Source organism: Myotis yumanensis, unplaced genomic scaffold (genome assembly GCF_028538775.1).
Source record: "Myotis yumanensis isolate MYYU_CA2020_CCGP unplaced genomic scaffold, mMyoYum1.0.hap1 SCAF_1, whole genome shotgun sequence".
NCBI lineage: Eukaryota > Metazoa > Chordata > Mammalia > Chiroptera > Vespertilionidae > Myotis > Myotis yumanensis.
In genome coordinates, this window is record NW_027223752.1 from 190,505,866 (window position 1) to 190,525,774 (window position 19,909).

Below are 19,909 nucleotides of genomic sequence, written 5' to 3' on the forward strand. Positions count from 1 at the left end.
AGGAATTCAACCAACTGGGAGTTCGACCACTCACTGTGATGTGTGCTGACCACCAGGGGGTGGCACGAAACGAAGGAAGACCCCGGCCAGCAGCCGGCAGCCGGGAAAAGAAGGCTCCAATGGGCCCTGATCACTGGCCAGGCCTAGGGACCCTACCCATGCATGAACTTCGTGAACTGGGCCTCTAGTCCATAATAAAAGGTAACAGTGGAGTCTTGAAATCTTTTAAGAACATTTTACCTACCTTTGTGTAAAATTTACCTGACCTGCCTTACCATAAAGAAAGGAAGAAACTAGGAAAAGTAGCAAGATTTAGCAGCAGAAATAACATCACAGTGAATGATACAGCTCATTACTGTACAAAGCTGGCATGAAAAATGAGTTAAGTAATTTATTGAATTCTAATGTCACTTTGTCATCCCTTAATATGAAAAAAAAAAAAAAAGGATGCAATTGAATACAGAAAGGAGAAAAACAGAATCAAGGTTAAAAAAATAAGAATTTTCAAAGGATCACATAGGAGACTCCAAACATAAGTTAATTTTCCTAATCATTAGTCATTAAAATTTTAACTTGAATTTAATACATAAAAATATATATTTTTAATATTCTACAGTACAAGTAACTTGAAAATTTTTCGATTTTGTGAATAATTTGAAGGGTAAGAAGTAAAATAAGGAATGTGCTACTAAAGACACACTATCACTACTGCATCTCCAGCAATTCTTCCCATAAGTCAATATTTAAAATTTATAAAGAACTTACACAACTCAACACCAAAAAAACAAACAATCCAATTACTGTAAGAAAATGGGCAAAGGACCTGCATAGACATTTCTTCAAAGAGGACATACTGATGGCCAACAGGCATGTGAAAAGATGCTCAATGTCACTAATCATCAGAGAAATGCAAGTTAAAACCACAATGAGATAACACCTCACACCTGCAAGAATAGCTATCATCAATAAATCAACAAAAAAGTGTTGGCAAGAATGCAGAGAAAAGGGGAACACTTGTACACTGTTGGTGGGAATGCAGATGGTGCAGCCACTGTGAAAAGCAAAAAAATTAAAAATGGACCCAGCAATTCCACTTCTGGGAATATATCCAAAGAAAACTGAAATACTGATTCAAAAGAATATACACACCCCTATGTTCATTGCAGTGTCATTTATAATAGCCAAGATTTGGAAGCAGCACAAGTGCCCATCAGTAGATGAATGGATAAAAAAGCTGTGGTAGTGGACAGAGTGTTGGCCTGAAGACTGAAGGGTCCTGGGTTCGATTCCGGTCAAGAGCACATGCCAGGTTGCGGGCTAAACCTCCAATAGAGGGCATGCAGGAAGCAGCCAATCAATGATTCTCTCTCATCATTGATGTTTCTCTCTCTCCCTCTCCCTTCCTCTCTGAAATCAATAAAAATATATTTTTAAAAAAGGAAGCTGTAGTACATTCACATAATGGAATACTACTTGGCCATAAAAAAGAAGTAAATCTTACATTTTGCAACAGCATGGATGGACCTGGAGAGTATTATGTTAAGGGAAATAAGCCAGTCAGAGAAAGACAAGTACCATATGATTTCACTTACATGTGGAATCTAGTGAACAAAATAGAAACAGACTCACAGATACAGAAAACAAACTGACAGCTGTTAGAGAGGAGGGGGGCAGGCCTGGGTGGAAAAGTGAAGGGATTAAGCAAAAAACAAAACTCATAGGAACAGTATGGTGATTACCAGAGGAAAAGGGGGGTGGGAGGGAAGGAAAAGGTAAAGGATGGATAAATGGTGATGAAAGGAGACTTGACTTTGGTAGTAAACACACAATACAATATACCATTCAGATGATGTATCATAAAATTGGACACCTGAAACTTACATAATTTTATTAACCAATGTCACCCCAATAAAATTTTTTAAAAGCTTTATTCTATAGAAAGCACAATATACACTCAGCATGTATTACTTCTAAGGATCATCTGAGTCATTCCGTATGGCTCAGGAGCACTTTACTCACAAGGAGCTTTAAATCTAATTAGGAGAAAAGGGATGGTCAGAAGCAACTACTGAAAAACAGGGGTTTTTTTAGTATCATATTCTGATATAACTGGGTACTAAATAGTATGACATATTCAGGGGTCCTTAAACGTTTTAAACAGGGGGCCAGTTCACTGTCCCTCAGACCATTGGAGGGCCGGACTATAGTTTAAAAAAAAACTATGAACAAATTCCTATGCACACTGCACATATCTTATTTTGAAGTAAAAAAACAAAATGGGAACAAATACAATATTTGTATTTGCATGTGGCCCGCAGGCCGTAGTTTGAGGACCTGACATATATTATAATAATAAACAGTAAGATGCTAATGCAGTAGTCCCCCATTATCCACCATTTAGCTTTCCATGCTTTCAGTTATCCATGGTTAACTGCAGTTCAAAAATATTAAAACGAAAAATTCCAGAAATAAAAAATTCGTAAGTTTTAAATTGCATGCTGTACTAAGTAGCATAATGAAACCTCACACCATCCACTACGTCCCAATGGGACGTGAATGACCATTTTGTCCAGCACACCCCAGCTGTATATGCTACCTGCCTGTTAGACAGTTAATAGCTGTCTCTATTATCAGAGACCACATTCACGTAACTTTTATTACATATTGTTATCACTGTTCTGTATCATTAGTTACTGTTGTTAACCTCTTACTGTCCCAAATACGTAAATTCCATTTTATCATAGATACATACAGAAAAAGGAATACAATATGACAAATGTATGCTGAAAGAATGAGCAAATAAATTACTTCATAATTTTGAGTCTGATATCATAGTGATGTTATAGTGATAATGAAATGGGAAAAATAGGGCTTAATGAGGAAAGGGAACTACTGTAATTCTGTATCTATACTAATAAAAGGGTAATATGCTAGTTAAACCGGGAGACCTTCTGGACATCCTTCCAGACAAAGCCATGGTGATGGGGCCGAGGCAGAGGTAGTTAAAGGCAATCAGGCCAGGAGGGGAGGGCAGTTGGGGGTGATCAGGCCAGCGGGAGGGGGAGGGGCAGTTGGGGGCGAGCAGGCTGGCGGGGGGGGGGGCGTTCAGTTGGGGGCAATCAGGCCAGCAGAAAGGGCTGTGGGGGGTGAGCAGGCTGTGGGGGGGCAGTTTGGGGCTATCAGGCCAGCGGGGGCAGGGGGCAGTTGGGGGTGAGCAGACTGACAGGGGGGCAGTTGGGGGCGATCAGGCCGGCAACAGGGGGCAGTTGGGGGCGAGCAGGCCTACAGGCAGAGTGGTTAGGGGCGATCAGGCAGGCAGGCAGGTGAGCGGTTAGGAGCCAGCTGTCCCAGATTGCGAGAGGGATGTCCCCCGAGGGGACCCAGATTGGAGAGGGTGCAGGCCGGGCTGAGGGACACCCCCCTGTGCATGAATTTTGTGCACCAGGCCACTAGTTAAAATATAATGATGTGAAGGTGCTGATGGGATACTGTATACAGTTAGAAATAAGAACTAAAAAAAAAGTGAGAGACTGGGGATAATATATGTATTTGAGTTGTTAAGCCAGTTCTATCCTAAAGAAGACACAATCTTCCTTTGACCTTATATATTTCCTTTTCTATCTCTCTTTCTCTTGCTGTGAATTTGCATTTGCCTAATGACCAACATGTTGAGAGCATCATTTCATGTTCTTAATGGCCAACTGCATATATTCTTTTGTATAGTGTCTATTCAATTTTTTAGCCTCCTCTCTTTAACATTCGATTAGACAGTCTTGTTACTGAGTTATAAGAGTTCTTTATATATTCTGGATACAAGTCCTTTGTTAGATATAAGTATGGTAAGTATTTTCCCCCCAATCTGTGGCTTGTCTTTCCATTTTTAGCGGTGTCTTTCCATGAGTAAAAAGTTTAAGTTTGATAAAGTCCAATTTAACAACTTTTTCTTCTGTGGCTTGTGCTTTTTGTGTCCTAAGAAATCCTTACCTAATCCAAGGTCATAAAGATTTTCTCCTAGAAATTTTAAAAATTCATGGCTTTAGCCCTTACAATTAGGACTATGATCCATTTTGAATTAATTTTTGTGTTTGATGTGAGGGGAGGGATACTCAGTAATTTCAGCATCATTCATTGATAAACCCATTCTTTTCTATATAACTTTGGTACCTCTGTCAAACACCAGTTGACCCTAACCTGGCCGGTGTGGCTCAGTTGGTTAGAGTGTCTTCCCATGCACTGAAGGGCCTCAGGTTCAATTCCCAGTTAGGGCACATACCCAAGTTGTGGGTTTAATTCCTGGTAGGGGCATATGGGGAGGCGACTGATGTTTGATGTTTCTCTTTCTCCCTTCCTCTCTCTGTAGAATCAATGGAAACAAGTCTAGGGTGAGGATACAAAAAATCAACCAAGTTGACCGTTAGGGTTGGGTCATTTCTGAACTCTCAATGCTTATTTATACTAGTATACATCCATCCTTATGCCACGCCACACCCTCTTGATTACTATAGCTCTCTAGTAAAGAAACCAGATAATGAAATTTTGAAGAATTTTGTTCTTCCTTTTAAAAATCATTTTTCTATTCCAGGTTCTTTGTCTTTCCATTTAAATATCAGAATGAGCCCTGGCCAGTTTGGCTCAGTGGATAGAGCATCGGCCTGTGAACTGAAGGGTCCTGAGTTCAATTCCAGTCAAGGGCACGTACTTCACTTGCAGGCTCGATCCCTGGCCCTGGTTGGGGTGTGTGTGGGAGGCAACCAATTGATGTGTCTCTCTCACATCAATGTTACTCTCTCTCTGTCTCCCCTTCCACACTCTCTGGAAATCAATGGAAAAAGATCCTCGGGTGAGGATTAACAAAAAATAAATAAATGAAAAATAAAATACATCAGAATGAGATTGTAATTTCTTTAAAACTTTTTAAAGCCTTCTGGAAGTCTGATTAGGGTTATGTTAAATCTATAGAAATATGTGGGGAGAACTCCATCTTAACAATATTATACTTCAAATTCATAGGCATGGTATATATCCCTTTATTTATGTATTCCTTAAACTTTCAGCAACATTTAGTAATTTTCTCTGAATAGGTCTTGTATATCTTTAGTTAAATTTATTCGTATTTTATTTTAATGTCCTTGTGAATGGAGTTGTTTTATAAACTTCATTTTAATTGTGTATTGCTAGTACTAGAAATTCAGTTGATTTTGTATGTTGATCTTGTATTTGTAACCCCGCTAAATTCACTTGTTAGAATTCATTTTCTAGAACATCTTATGATCATATTCCCTAGGAATTAAAAGTTTTTATTTCTTCCTTTCCCATATGCATGCCCTTTACTCCTCTGACTTGTTAAAATGTGGAATGTAAGTGATGAGAGCAGAGATCTTTGCCTTGTTCCTGGCCTTAGGTAGAAAGCATTCAGTCTTTTTTTTTAATATATTTTATTGATTTTTTACAGGGAGGAAAGGAGAGGGATAGAGAGTTAGAAACATTGTTCAGCTGCCTCCTGCACATCTCCTATTGGGGATGTGCCCGCAACCCAGGTACATGCCCTTGACCGGAATCGAACCTGGGACCTTTCAGTCCGCAGGCCGACACTCTATTCACTGAGCCAAACCGGTTTCGGCAGCATTCAGTCTTAATGGTCTCCTCATTAAGAATAACATTAGCTGTTGATTTTTTTTCTAGATGTGTTTGGTCAACTTGAGGAAGTTCACTTCTATTCCTAATCTACATATATAAAAGCCTAAGCGACTTTTACGACTGAACGACCAGAATGACCGGTTGACCAGTCACTATGATGAGCACTGACCACCAGGGGGCTGACGCTCAATGGAGGAGCTGCCCCCTGGTGGTCAGTGTGCTCCCACAGCCAACCTCCCGCGGTTGGCCAAACTCCCGTGGTCCCTCCCCCAGGTCAGCTGGCCAACCTCCCACAACCCCTCTCCCCAGCCAGCCAACCTCCCACAGTCCCTCCCCCCAGCCAGCCATCCCCGATTGGCCCAGATCCAATCAGGAGTGGGCAAGATGGCCCCAATATCTGGCCAGGCCTAGGGACCCCACCCATGCACGAATTCGTGCACCGGGCCTCTAGTATTCGGATAATTCTAGTTACCATGAATGGGTATTTGATTTTGTCAAGTTCTTTCATCTACTGAAATGATCTTAAAGTCTCTATCCTTTATTCTGTTGACCTACTATATTGAAGTCAAACAAATGTTAAATTAACTGTATTCCTGGACTAAATCTCCTTGGTTAAGGTTTACTAATCTTTATATATATATGTGTGTGTATACACACACACACACACACACACACACACTGCAGGATTTAATTAAGGATTAATTGTTAAGAATTTTTGCTTCTGCTCATGAGGGATAATAATCTGTAGTTTTCTTTTCTGGTGATGTCCTTGTCTAGCTTTGATACCAGGGTAATACTGAGCTCATAACTGAGTTGGTAAGTGTTCCTTTCCCACTATTTTTAAAAAGAGGTCATGAAGAATTGGTATTTCTGTCATAAGTGTTGGACAGAATTCACCAGTGAGAAGTCACGTGGGCCTGAATTTTCATTGTGGAAAATAGACTTAACTAATTCAATTTCTTTACTTGACATAAATTTAGATATTTTTATTTCTTCCGGATACTTTTGGAAATTTTTATTTTTCATGGAATTTGCCCATTTCGTGTAAGTTGCCACATTTATTGGCATAAAGTTTTTCATAATATCACCTTATTATCTTTTAATGTCTATGGGTTTGGTATTGAGGTCCCCCTTTCATTCCTGATTTTGATAATCTGCATTCTCTCTTTTAAAGAAATCAGTCCAGCTAAAATTTTATCAATTTCATTGATCTTTTCAGTGAATCAGTTTTCTTTTCATTGTTTTTCTCTATTATTTGCCCTTTTTCTATGTCACTGATTTCCACTCTATTTATTATTTTCTTCTTTTTATTAACCCTTTGCATTCCGCTGTCCCCTCTCAGGGGACATCGGAATTCTAGCATATCACTCGGATGTCCCCTCTCAGAGGACATTGCAGTTTATTAGTGATTACGGGGAATTGAGTTATTTCAACGCAACTTTTTGAGACATGCATGTTTCCCTGAAGTTTTATCTTGAAATGGCACAAGAAATTAAATCAAAATATCGTAAAATTACTAAGATATATACAAGAAATGTCAGCGGGTTTTGTGTCGGATTAAACAATAAACTACATATTCCCGATGTGGGACAAAGAAAATGGGACTGCATTGTGTGTTCTAACAGGAAAACACCTGGTGGCAGGCGTCAAACCACTTATTACTGTCAAACATGCACTAATCAGCCTGCAATGCATATTGGGGAGTGTTACTAAACTTATCATACTGCACAAAATTATAAACAATAAAATATTGTTTTTTTTGCAAATATACATTCCTCGATGTAACCCAATTCATATAAGTCCAATATCATTATAATACGTTACTTGGTTCCAAAATTATACTAAATAACACGAGGGTCTGTAAATGCACGTTTCTGCCGCAAAGTAGCTGGTAGCCAATGTCCAGAATGGTTCGGAGTGCAAAGGGCTAAATTGTTTCTTTTTTCCCTAGGCTCTTAAGGTTAAAGCTTAGAACAATGAGTTTAAACCTTTCTTTTCTAAACTAGACTTTAAAACTATAAATTTCCCTTTACACATTATAAGGTATGCATTACATTATTGCTTTAGCTACACCCCACTAGTTCTGATATGTTGTGTTTTCATTGTCATTCAGTTCAAAACATTTCCAATTTACCCTGGGATTTCTTCTTTGATCTATCAGTTATCTAGAAATATGTTTTTTAATTTTAATGTATTTGGAGATTTCTCATATTTCTTTTGGTTAACTGATCTAACTATTATGATCAGAAAACACAGTCTGTATGATTTCAATACTTTTAAATGTATTAAGACTTTCCTTACAACCCAATAAATGGTCTAACCTGGTGAAAGTTTCATCTACACTTGAAAAGTGTAGACCAAACAACACTTCTCATTGTTGGGGGAAGTGTTCTATACGTAGAAATTGGCCATGTTTGTTGATAGTATTACTCAAGTCTTCTATATCTTTATGGTTTTTCTTATCTATAGACTAGAGGCCCGGTGCACAAATTCGTGCACAGGTGGGGTCCCTCAGCCTGGCCGGCGATCGAGGCCTATGAGGGGGCTGGCTGGCCAGGGCAAGGGACCCTGGGAGGTTGGCTGGCTGGCCCCCCCGATCAGGGACCAGGGGGAAGTACCGCGGGAGTTTGGCCATCCAGGGGAAGGGACCACAGGAGGTTAGCCATCGGGGGAGGGGCTGTGGGAAGTTGACCAGCCAAGAGGGGGGGAGGGACTGCTGGGGATTGGCTGGCAGGGGGGAAAGGACCACAGGAGGTTGGCTGGCAGGGGGGAAAAGGGGCCGTTGGGAGGTTGGCTGTGGGAGTGCACTGACCACCAAGGGGCAGCTCCTACATTGAGCATCTGCCCCCTAGTGGTCAGTGCACGCCATAGCAACTGGTTGACCAGTCATAACAGTCACTTAGTCTTTTATATATATAGATTTTATCAGTTACTGGGAAAAGAATAATAAAATTTCTAACTGTACTTGATGATTAGTCCATTTTTCCTTCAATTCTGTCAATTTTTGCTTCATGTATTTTGTAGCTCTGTTTTAGATGAGTATGTCCTTTTATTATTATAAGATATCCATTCATCTTTTTCTCTAGTAAATTCCTTGTCTTAAAAGTCTATTTTGTCAGATATTAATATAGTTAACCCAACTCTCTAACACTTATTGTTTTCATGGTATATCTTTAATTTTCATTTTACTTCCAGCCTATTTGTGTTTGAATATCAAGTGTGTCTTCTGTAGGCAACATATAATTGGATTGCTTTTTTGTAGTCTTATCTTTTCTGCCTTTTGGTTGAAGTGTTTATACCATTTCCAGTTAACCTAAATTTTGATAGGCTGGATTTAGGTCTTTATTTTAATGTATTTTCTATTTGTCTCATCTCATTTGTTCCTCTGTTCTTTCTTTACTGCCTTCTTTTGTTTTAAAGAAAAAGTTTTTAGTATATCACTTTTATTCCTCTATTTAATTTGAAGATATATCTCTTTTTGTGTATATGCTTTTCATTTGTCCTAGAGATTACAATGTCCACATTTATTTATCACAACCTACTTCATCTTAATACTGACTTCTTCCAGGAAAACAATAAGTTTGTGCCAGCCTATTTCTATCCTCCCTTCCTCACCCAAATCTGCTTCATCTCCTGTGTATCCATCAAAATAGTATTCACTGTGCTACTCAAAACAGAAATTAGGGAATCATTCCAGATTCTTCCCTTTCCCTTACCCCAACAGCTAATCAATAATTCCTGTTATTTCTACCTCCTCCATATCCCACAACAGCCTTTCTCTTCTCTGTCATTACTGCCACTGTTCAGATTCTGTCTTTATCCATCTTTTACCTAGCCTACTGCATTGGCCTCCTCACTGGTCTCTGTTCTTAAGGTTTCACTGTCCTCAAATCACCACTCTATCATTTACACAGCTCGCACATATTCTAATAAGCAAATCTTATATCATCCTTCCAAGCAATTTTTCAATGGCTCCTACCTGCATAGAGGATAAAATCAAATCTCCGTGGCATCGTACACAAAGCCCTCTGTGATCTGGCCCACTGCCTATCACTGTCTAACCTCAGTGACCACCACAATCTGATAATACTTTATGTACCAAACGATAGAAAGCTACTTTTAATTTCCTGAGCATAACTGGCTCACTCATACTTTTGTGCATTAATACAGGCCATTTCCTCTACCTGCAATGTTCTCCCCAGGCATGTTGGGAAAGAAAATGCCTATTCGTGCTTAAATGCTCAACATAGTGGGTACCTTCTTTACATGACCTGATTTTACAAAGTAGTCCCTCATTCCTCTCAGTGCATTGCACCTTTTCTACTGGTACACTTTCTGCATTTAGTATAGCATTTTGTTCTCATTCTCTCACTGTTCAATGTTTACCTTCTTAAAGATGGGAACTACGTTTCATCTTTCAATCCTCAGTATTCAGTGTACTGCCTGGAACGTAGTAGGCACTCAATATTATATGCTTATTCAATAAATGAGTTATGAAGGTAAGAATGATATTTGAAGACATGAAAAAGAATGAGTTCTAAAATAATTATGGAGCATGAATAGTTACTTTAGAACTTGTAGGGAGTCAATAATAACCAAAGCACATATATATTATAAACTTGCTATATACCCAGGTTATGTAAAGCTCTTGCATACATTATATAACAAAAACAACATGGGGAGCATAAAACCCATTTTGTAAATGAATAAACAGAGGCACAAAAATGTTTTAAATAATTTGTTCAAGGTCACAGTAAGTGTCAAAGCCGAGTCTGAGAGAGGTCTATGTTAACCACTAATCTATTCTGTTTTTCAGTATAACCCAATGTTAAATCTTCACTCTTATTTCTAGGGATTTGCTCCCCTTATTGCTATGTAATTGCTCTCCTTTTTCGCTGTACTTTTATGTTCTCCTCCTTTTTCCTTGTTGTTACTTTCTCTTCCTCTAATTTGATTTCCACAATGAACATAACATGTAAGAAACTATATTGTCAGGTATTTCACCAAGATGTACTTACTCTTTTCTTCTTTACTAGAGAATATCGCAGGGAAAAAGCAAGTCAAATAATGGAAGTTAGGGAAAACAAAGAAGGAATAGCTACTGAGAAAGGAGGTAAGATTACTAGGTATTATCAGTTAATAATGCGGATTTTATAATCAAAGAAAACACAATAATTTCAAGAGAAATATCAAAAGTGCTTTATTCAAAGTAATGTCCATCGCTATCTATACCTTCCCCCCATCTTTCAGGTAATTTGTGGATACCGTCCCAACAGAACTTTTCTTGTTTTGAGGCAAACCATTCAGAGACCAAATTTTCCACTTCTTCATATGTTTTGAAGTGCTGCTCAGAAAGTGCATGTGCCATCGATCAGAACAAGTGGTAATCTGAAGGAGCAAGGTCTGGTGAATATGGCGAGTGGGTTAATACTTCCCAGGCGAGATCTTTTAACCTGTCTTTAACTGGTTTTGAAGTGTGTAATGGTTTGTCGTCATGAAGCAAAATTACTTTCCTGTGTCTTCTGGCCCATTCTGGTGATTTTATGTGGTTCAAATTGATTATTTGTTGTCAGTAATGATCAGTATTAACGGTTTCACCTGGTTTTAGAAGCTCATAATTCACCTCACCTTCCTGATCCCACCAAACACAGAGCATTGTCTTCTTTCCGAAGCTTTTTGTCCTTGCAGTCGATGTTGATGGTTGACCTGGATCAACCTATGATTTTGTGCGTTTGGGATTCTCAAAATAAATCCACGTTTCATCTCCAGTCACAATTCGATACAAAAAAGACTTTCTTTCATGCCACTGAAGCAACATTTTACTGATGACTTTTCAGTTTTCCATTTGTCTTTCGTTCAGTTGATGTGGCACCCATTTTCCTTCCTTTAAAATATTTACCATTGCTTGTAAATGATTAGAAATTGTTTGCTGAGCAACATTTAATCTTTCTGCAAGTTGTTTTTGAGTTTGACACGCACCTTCATCCAATAATGCTTGTAACTATTGGTCTTCAAACTTTTTCGGTTGACCTGGACATTCTTTGTCTTTCACATCGAAATCACCACTTTTAAAGCATTTAAAACTGTTCACAAGTATCTTGAGATGGAGAATGTTCACCATAAGCTTCCCGAAGTATTCAGCAGCACTTTTCTTCAAAATAAATTAATGAATTAAAACTTCCCGCAAATGCTCTTTTTTTGGCACAAAATTCAACATTTTTAAGTGTGAAAATATCTATGATAACACCTTCAGAAAATTTGACATATGAGGTTTTGAAGCTTGTTGTCAATACAACAAAATAGCATACATATCAAATTGCATAAATATCAACATTAGTGTAACTCCATCTAGTGAAAAAAAATCTGCATTATTAACCGGTTCACCTAGTACTTACTGTAAGAGAAAAAACTAAAAACAAATCTTTAAATGCAGCAAAAGAAAGATCCGTGATGATTACCGAGAACCACATTTTAGCTGAATACGGGAGAAGGATAAAAGAAAGAATAACACTAGCTAAGGAAATGGAGACAGCACTGAAGACCACTTATTTGAAAAACTTGTATGAAACAACAGAAAGGATGAAGATCGTAGCTAGAAAGGATAGCTGAATCAAATAAAAGTGTTGGGGGATGTGTTTTGTTTGCAGTTTATTCGTTTAGCGAAATGCTCACTTAAGTCAGTCTATATACTGCAGAAAACGAAACGCTTTGCCCCGAGACAGCAAGGACCTTGTCTGTCTTTTTCACAGTCATTACACTCCAGTCTTGGCACATAGCAGACACTCAATACCTATAAATACAATTATCCTAATCTTAAAAAAGCCCCTATATCTTCTATCAACTGAATGCTGCACTAAATGTTAATGCACCGTATAAATATTAATTGAGCACCTACTATGTGCCAGGTACTATTCTAGGCCATAGAAATATAGTAGTGGACAAAACCAAAAAATGCCCTTACTCTAATGGGAGGAACCACACACACAACCACAAATAAAAAATGTAAGATGCCCAAGTGTAAGTCCTAAAAATAATATAAAAACATAAAATGAGAAATCCAGTGTTAATGGGAAATGATGGGTAATATCCCATATGAGATGGTTATGGCCTGGCTGAGTTGCCCAGTGGGTTGAGCGTCATTCTATGCACAGAAATGTTGCCAGTTTGATTCCTGGTCAAGGCATGTACCTTGGCTGCAAGTTTAATCCCCAGTCAGGGCACGGACGGAAGGCAACTGATCAATGTTTCTCGCTCACAGTGACATTTCTCTCTCTCTCTCTTTCTCTCTCTCAAGCATGTCCTTGGGTGAGGTTTTTTTAAAAAAAAAAGATGGTCATGGAAGGCATTTTTGTTTAGGTGATATTTGAATGAGAAAGTGAGCCAGGAAAATAAGCAAAGAGCATTATACACAGATGGGACAGTAAGTCCAAAGACCTGAGAAGAGAGAACATTTAGTGTGTATGAGGAAGGGCAGCTGTAGTAAAGGAAATGAAGGAAAGAATAACAGAACCAGCTGTAATACATCAATATTCATCTATAATAATTAACACTGTACTTTATCATCATTGGAATCTTTCACACATAAATACTTTTTAAACTAATACACAAGTGGGGGAAATTCAGAAAATTTCAAATTGATTACTCTGCAAAAAGTCCTTTTTCAGTATTTCTTAATATAACCAAAAAGAGTTCTGTTTAAATAATGCAAGCAATACCATGTTTAGTCTATGTGTTAAAAATATTTCACATTAGATTTCAACAATTTTACATCCATTACTCTTAAATACAACACAACACCACTTCCTTACAAAAGGCAGTAGATGTGAATACTCTTTGGACAAGTTTGCTGGAATATCCTTTTGATAAGACTCCAGGTAGAGCACTAACATTCAATTCTAAGAGCTACATATTAAGAGAAATACACAGAGGGTCCAATTTTTTAATCATGTCCCTTTCCCACCTATCTGCCAATAACTGAGTATGGTTTAAAAGAATTGAACTATTTTCATATATGCTACTAGAAGCCTGGTGCACAAAATTTGTGCATGGGTAGGGTCCCTAGACCTGGCCAGCGATCAGGGCCATCTTTCCTGGCTTCCGGAAGCCAGCCCTACCTCCTACCGCCAGTCGCCCTCTGTGTCTGGGGCGATTGGCGGGGTGATCACACCCCAGCACTGCTCGTGTCAGCTACCACCCACTCCCGGTTCCCAGTTCCCCATCAGGCAATTGGAGCCTGTCGGCCAAGGGGAGGAACTGAGAGGTTGGCCTTTCCTGCCTGCTTGCTGGCCCCTCCCCCCACCGCTGGTCACCCTCTATGTGTGGGGCGACCAGTAGGGCAATCAGGGCCCCGGTGCCACCTGCGTCCACCGTCACCCACGCCCGGTTCCCCATTCCCCATTGGGCAATCAGGGCCTGTGGGCTGGGGGCAGCTCCTGCATTGAGCATCTGCCCCCTGGTGGTCAGTGCACATCAGAGCCGACTGGTTGTTCCGCTGTCCAGTCGATTTGCATATTACACTTTTATATATATACATAGCACCTACCATGGTTCAATATGCATAATAAAAGACTGACTCAATTAAATCAAGGTATTTTTCATACTAGTATATTTTGTTTAAGTAAATTCTAAATAACATATAAAATTAGGAATAAAAATACCAAAAATATCAACAGAACATATCGATATTAGAGATAAAAGAATTTCAGAGGGCACTGATATTATGGGGTCAGGGGGAAGCTAGTTTACAAGCAAAAGGAAACCCATTTTCTTCCAAGAAATTTTAAAAAGCAAGTTTTAAATGTCTTTTTTCTGAAATAAAAAAGAAATACTAAAAACAACCCAAATGTGCATTTAAAAATAGAGAACTTGCCTACAGTTATGTGAGCAATTAAGATAAGAAATAAAACAAATAAAGCTGCAGCACTAAACATGCTGCAAAATGTGAACATTTAATCCAACCAAGATGGTTACACCCACTCCCATTAGTAAAACAAAATGTAGGACAAAATGGGAAATTAATGAGCTTAGCTGTAGGGGCTTGTTTGTTTGTTTTTTAATTTTATCCTTTTGCTCAAAATGTAATTTCTATTTTACCCTAAAGTCTTTTGTTGGCTATAAGGGGAATCAAATGTTCCTAAAAAAGAATCGGAACAAGCTCTGAAAATGCATAATACAAGCTTCATTTGTTCTAATGCACATCTGGTGTATTTTGTTTTAACATTTTTGACAGGTTAATCATTTGTCTTCATGTTTAAAGAACACGACTGTTTTGCTAGTGCTGTTACACATTCATGTGGGGTGAATAGAAAAAGCTAGAGAAGGAGAAAGGTCTCTTTGTTTTTTCAAGATGCTTTGTTAAACAAAGGTGAGAGGGGAAGGGGGAAGGGTGAGGGGGGAGGGGGGAGGGGGGGGAGTGTACCTAGGTAACTTGACCTTGATGTACAGAAACTGACTCATTATGAAAGTAAAAATAAAGCCCATTAATAAAAATTAGTAATTTGAGGGGGAACTTTTCTTATTTGAAATGAAGTTATTTGAAAACCTTTCAGAATAAAAACAGTGCCTAATTTTGTGATGAAAATCTAATTAAAAAAAAAAAACCCTCAAGGCTAAAAAACATAAAGGCCTAAAGGGTTATTCAGAGAATAGACAAAGTAGCAAAGGTGACTAAATTAACTTCTGGGAAAAACCAGTTCACCATGCAAAGAAAGGAGATAGCTAAATACAGATATATTTAGCATTTAGTTTCAGTTTTAACTGACTATATTTAGTACTGTTTGGTTTTGTTGAGCTTGAATTTAATTAGAAAGAAGTATGAGAAATATTTTCATCAAATTGAACTGTAATTCACATTTAATTTTTAAAATAATGTCAATTTCAGGTCTTACTTAGGAAAAATTACATCTGATTCCATGACAACAAACACTATTGTAATGGAAAATCCTAATAAAAAGTGCCAATACTCAGTTCAATAGCTAATAAGAATGTGTTATTCAATGCAGACTATCAAAATAAATAAATAAAACTCTAGTACAACAAAAGAATTGGAGAGTATATATGAAATTGTTTAAAGTACAAAACATAATCTATAATTCATGGTGTTAGTGACTACCATGTCTGAAGAATTTTGGTAGGAATTTTCAGCTCAAGTAGAGTTAAAATGTGAAGCCCAATCTACTAAAACAATATTAAAATACTTGTTCTGTTTACACTGTGAAATTTTATTTGAAATAATACCTATCTATAGCAGATACACAGTAAAAAAAATATCAGCACCATTTGACTCTTCCATTTGTCTTTCCTGTCCATTCTTAATTACTTGATGCAGTCCTAATATATCTGACATTTGTCCTCTTCATTTCCAGTCTCATTATAAAGACATTAGTTTAAACATTAGTTTTATTAGTCTCTGGTGATTGTGTCCAAGCTGGTCTCCCTGCTTCTAGTTTTGATTGATGCCAATACATCTTATGAACTCTTGCTAGATTAAACCTGTAAAGAATTCCCCACCTTAAAAACTTCTAAGGGATTCTACTGAATATAGAAAAAAATAAAAGTCCAAGCTTAGTAGGATCTTATTCCAGATCCTTCTCAATATGAAATAAATCTACCATTCCAACACAATTTCCCATTATTCTCTTTCATATCAATGTATGGATACCTTTCAATACAGCTAAAGAGGACTAACTGATATTTCTTGTACATGGACTGTAATTTCTGACTTACTTCAATGTCTATGATTAATAGATTCTTCCTTCTTATTACCTTGAAATTCTAGCAAAAGCTAACTAATAATAAAGCAGAAAATTATGCTTGTGAAATCACATATTTTTGCTTAAGTATCTTAGCAGAGCACACTGTTTCTGTTTCTAGTCACCACCAGATATGCAGACTCACCGGCCAACCACAAGAGAGCAAAATTAGTATCAGGAACGGGATGACCAGCTGAGTCAAACTGCACATCCGGTCCACAGAAAATCCCTGCTACTCCCCTCAACTCAATTCCTACTTCCCTTTTACCTAATATAATTATCTGTTTTGACAAGAACTGATAAGATGGGCTTTGGGATAGGAGTCCCCACCTTCTCAAGTTGCCGGCACTTGAATAAACCACTTTCCTTCTCATCAGCACCTGTCTCACAAGTTTGGCTTTCATTGCAGCATGCAGCACAACTACAGTTTGGTTTCATACTTAAAAAGTATTTCCCTTAATCTATGCATCCAATTATTCAAGATCAGTTTAAATGCTAACTTCCTCATCTATATATGTAAATTCTTCTTCTACTGAAAACCTGCAGCACCTTGTGACTTTATCATTTATGTTATACTTTATTTATTTATTTTTTTAAATATATTTTATTGATTTTTTACAGAGAGGAAGGGAGAGAGAGAGAGAGTTAGAAACATCGATGAGAGAGAAACATCGATCAGCTGCCTCCTGCACATCTCCTACTGGGGATGTGCCCGCAAGCAAGATACATGCCCTTGACCGGAATCAAACCTGGGACCCTTCAGTCCACAGGCCGATGCTCTATCCACTGAGCCAAACCGGTTTTGGCATATGTTATACTTTAAAACATAGCTACTTATGTAGCAACTAGAGGCCCGGTGCATGAAATTGGTACACAGGTGCAGTCCCTAGGCCTGGCTGGCAATCAAAGCACGAGTGTCTGGCTTGGAAGGGCAGGTACCAGCTGACCTCTGGGCAGCACCTAGGCCCCCGGGCCCCCGTGTGCCACCCTCCCCTTGAGTCATCAGGCCCCCACCCAGCTCCCTCAGCACATGGAGCCGGGTGGTGGCCCCACCCCCTACTGCTGCTGGTCGCTGTCTGGGGGGCAATAGGTGGGGTGATCAGGCCCTGCTCGCACCTGCCTTGGCCTGGCACCGCCAGCTCACCTGCTCCACCATCCCGCCACGGTCCCACTCTCGTCAGGGCCCATCAGGGCTGGCAGCACCTCAACTGCCGCCTGCTGCCAGCGCCACATCGCCAACACCCTCCATGTTCCACACCACCCCCTGGTGGTCAATGCACATCATAGCGAGTGGTGGAACTCCCGGTTGAACGGACAATTTGCATATTAGCCTTTATTATATAGGATGTTACTTTCCTTACTATCCTATATAATAAAGAGGTAATATGCAAATTGACCATCACTCCAACACACAAGATGGCCAGCCCCATGTGGTCAAAGATGGCCACCATAAGATGGCCGGCAGAGGAGGGCAGTTAGGGGCGACCATCCCAGCAGGGGAGGGAAGTTGGGGGCAACCAGGCCTGCAGGGGGGGAGGGAAGTTGGGGGCAACCAGGCCTGCAAGGGAGGGCAGTTGAGGACGACCGGGACTGCAGGGGAGGGCAGTTGGGGGGTACCAGGCCTACAGGGGAGGACCGTTGGGGGCGACCGGGTCGGCAGGTAGGGCAGTTGCGGGCAAACGGGCCAACAGGGGAGGGCAGTTGGGGGTGACCGGGCCAGCAGGGGAAGGCAGTTGGGGGCAACCAGGCCTGCAGGGGTGGGAGGTTGGGAACGATTAGACCAGCAGGGGAGCAGTTAAGTGTCGATCAGGCTGGCAAGGTAGTGGTTAGGGGGTGATCAGGCTGGCAAGCAGAAGCAGTTAGGGACAATCAGGCAGGCAGGCAGGCAAATGGTTTGGAGCCAGCAGTCCTGAATTGTGAGAGGGATGTCCGAATGCCCTTTTCCCTCCAGGGGTCCCAGATTGGAGAGGGTGCAGGCTGGGCTGAGGGACACCCCCACCCCCTCTAGTATTTCATAAGAGAGAAATATCCATAAGGGAAAAGTTCCTTAAGGAAAAAATCTGTAGTGCCATGCACACATAAGCATTCATGTATGAGTTGAATGCTGACATAAATTAGCATACCTATTATATTGATAAAGAGGTTAAAAACAGTATGATTATAACATGTCTAATGGGTAATACTTTAACTTAATTTCAAGTTAAAATATGGCCTAAATTTAAAGTATTATATAGTAATTAGCTTTGCAAATTACAATAGATTACCAACATCAATGTCAAGAGGGAAAAAATCAAATCTGCATGTTCTCACATAACCCAAAACTCAAATAGCAGGACATATTTATTCTACATATATATATATTAGCAATTTTGTTTTCTAACAAAACATACATATTAGAAGAAAGTTGTTGATAGCATATTAAAATAATAAAAAGGAATTCTCCCTTACTTCGATTAAGCTTTGGAAATCTTTTTTTCAGTTTCTTCTTTAGTGGATTAAGCTCGGGCATAATTTCTGGAACAGCTACATAAAAGTCTGGCTCAATTTCATCATCCAAAATCTAAAAAATCAAGATAAAAGATAACCTTCTGAAAAGAAAGTATAATGTAGTAATTCCCCTTATAATTTAGAAAACACACATTAAACAATGGTTTGTCTTTAAACAAGGATCATATGAACACATTTACCAATTATGAGAACCATTAGACGCAAAACATTTTCTGATCTTTTCTCTTAAAAATAGTCACATCCATTTAAAATATATGTATTTAAAGGGTTTAATTCTTCCATTAAAAAATTTACTTGATTATAAAATGAAGCAACTTTTTAGAATAGTACTGCCTAGGCAACAAATATTTTACCAATGATTCCTTTTGCTTAAATCTTACCACTATATGTCATTCAAAGCTGTGGTTTGGGATTATAGTGAACCCTAAAGACTTGAACCCTGGCAAAATTAAGCTGTGACTCTGAAATTTTATCTTCCTGTTACTATTCTTTATTTTTATAAATTCTTTATCCTCTAAATAACATTCTGTATTCCTCTTAACAATAACTTACAATAAGCAAACACTTATCACATGCCAAGCATTCAGTTCAATATTTAACATGATTTAATTAATCCAGTCTTCACAATAATCCTAAGAGGCAAGTACTAATATTGATTACACATTCCAGATTCAGAAACTGAAGATCTGTGTACTTATAAGGGACAGACCCAGAATTGAAACAAAGGTAGTGTAGATTCAGAACCAGGGCTCTCATCACTAGAAATATTAAGCAAAGGCAATTTGAAATGTCAAAGAACGGTATGTGAAATTTCTACTCCAAGACTTTCCAATACTAATTCTAAAACATGTAATAAATAAATGGATGGCAAAGATAACTAAACAATTCATATAACTAATGAACGTGAAAATAACACTGTACCTTCTGAATCAGATTAGTTCCTCCTGCAAACGCAGCTCCATGTTCTTCTGCTATTTTAATCTCTGATGCATTCTACCAAAATACAATAGTTT

The 19,909-nt window shown here is 38.8% G+C and overlaps 1 protein-coding gene across 2 annotated transcripts in view; it reads right to left on the reverse strand.

The window, feature by feature from the left end:
- Nucleotides 1-19,909, reverse strand: part of MRPL1 (mitochondrial ribosomal protein L1) — a 66,743-nt gene that overhangs the window by 21,334 nt on the left and 25,500 nt on the right. For both annotated transcript variants that reach the window (XM_070394335.1, XM_070394325.1), the window contains exons 5-6: nt 19,818-19,889; nt 18,837-18,948 (exon numbers count right to left, since the gene is read on the reverse strand). In XM_070394335.1, coding sequence (XP_070250436.1) covers nt 18,837-18,948; nt 19,818-19,889 — 184 coding nt within the window. The remainder of the gene's footprint in view (nt 1-18,836; nt 18,949-19,817; nt 19,890-19,909) is intronic.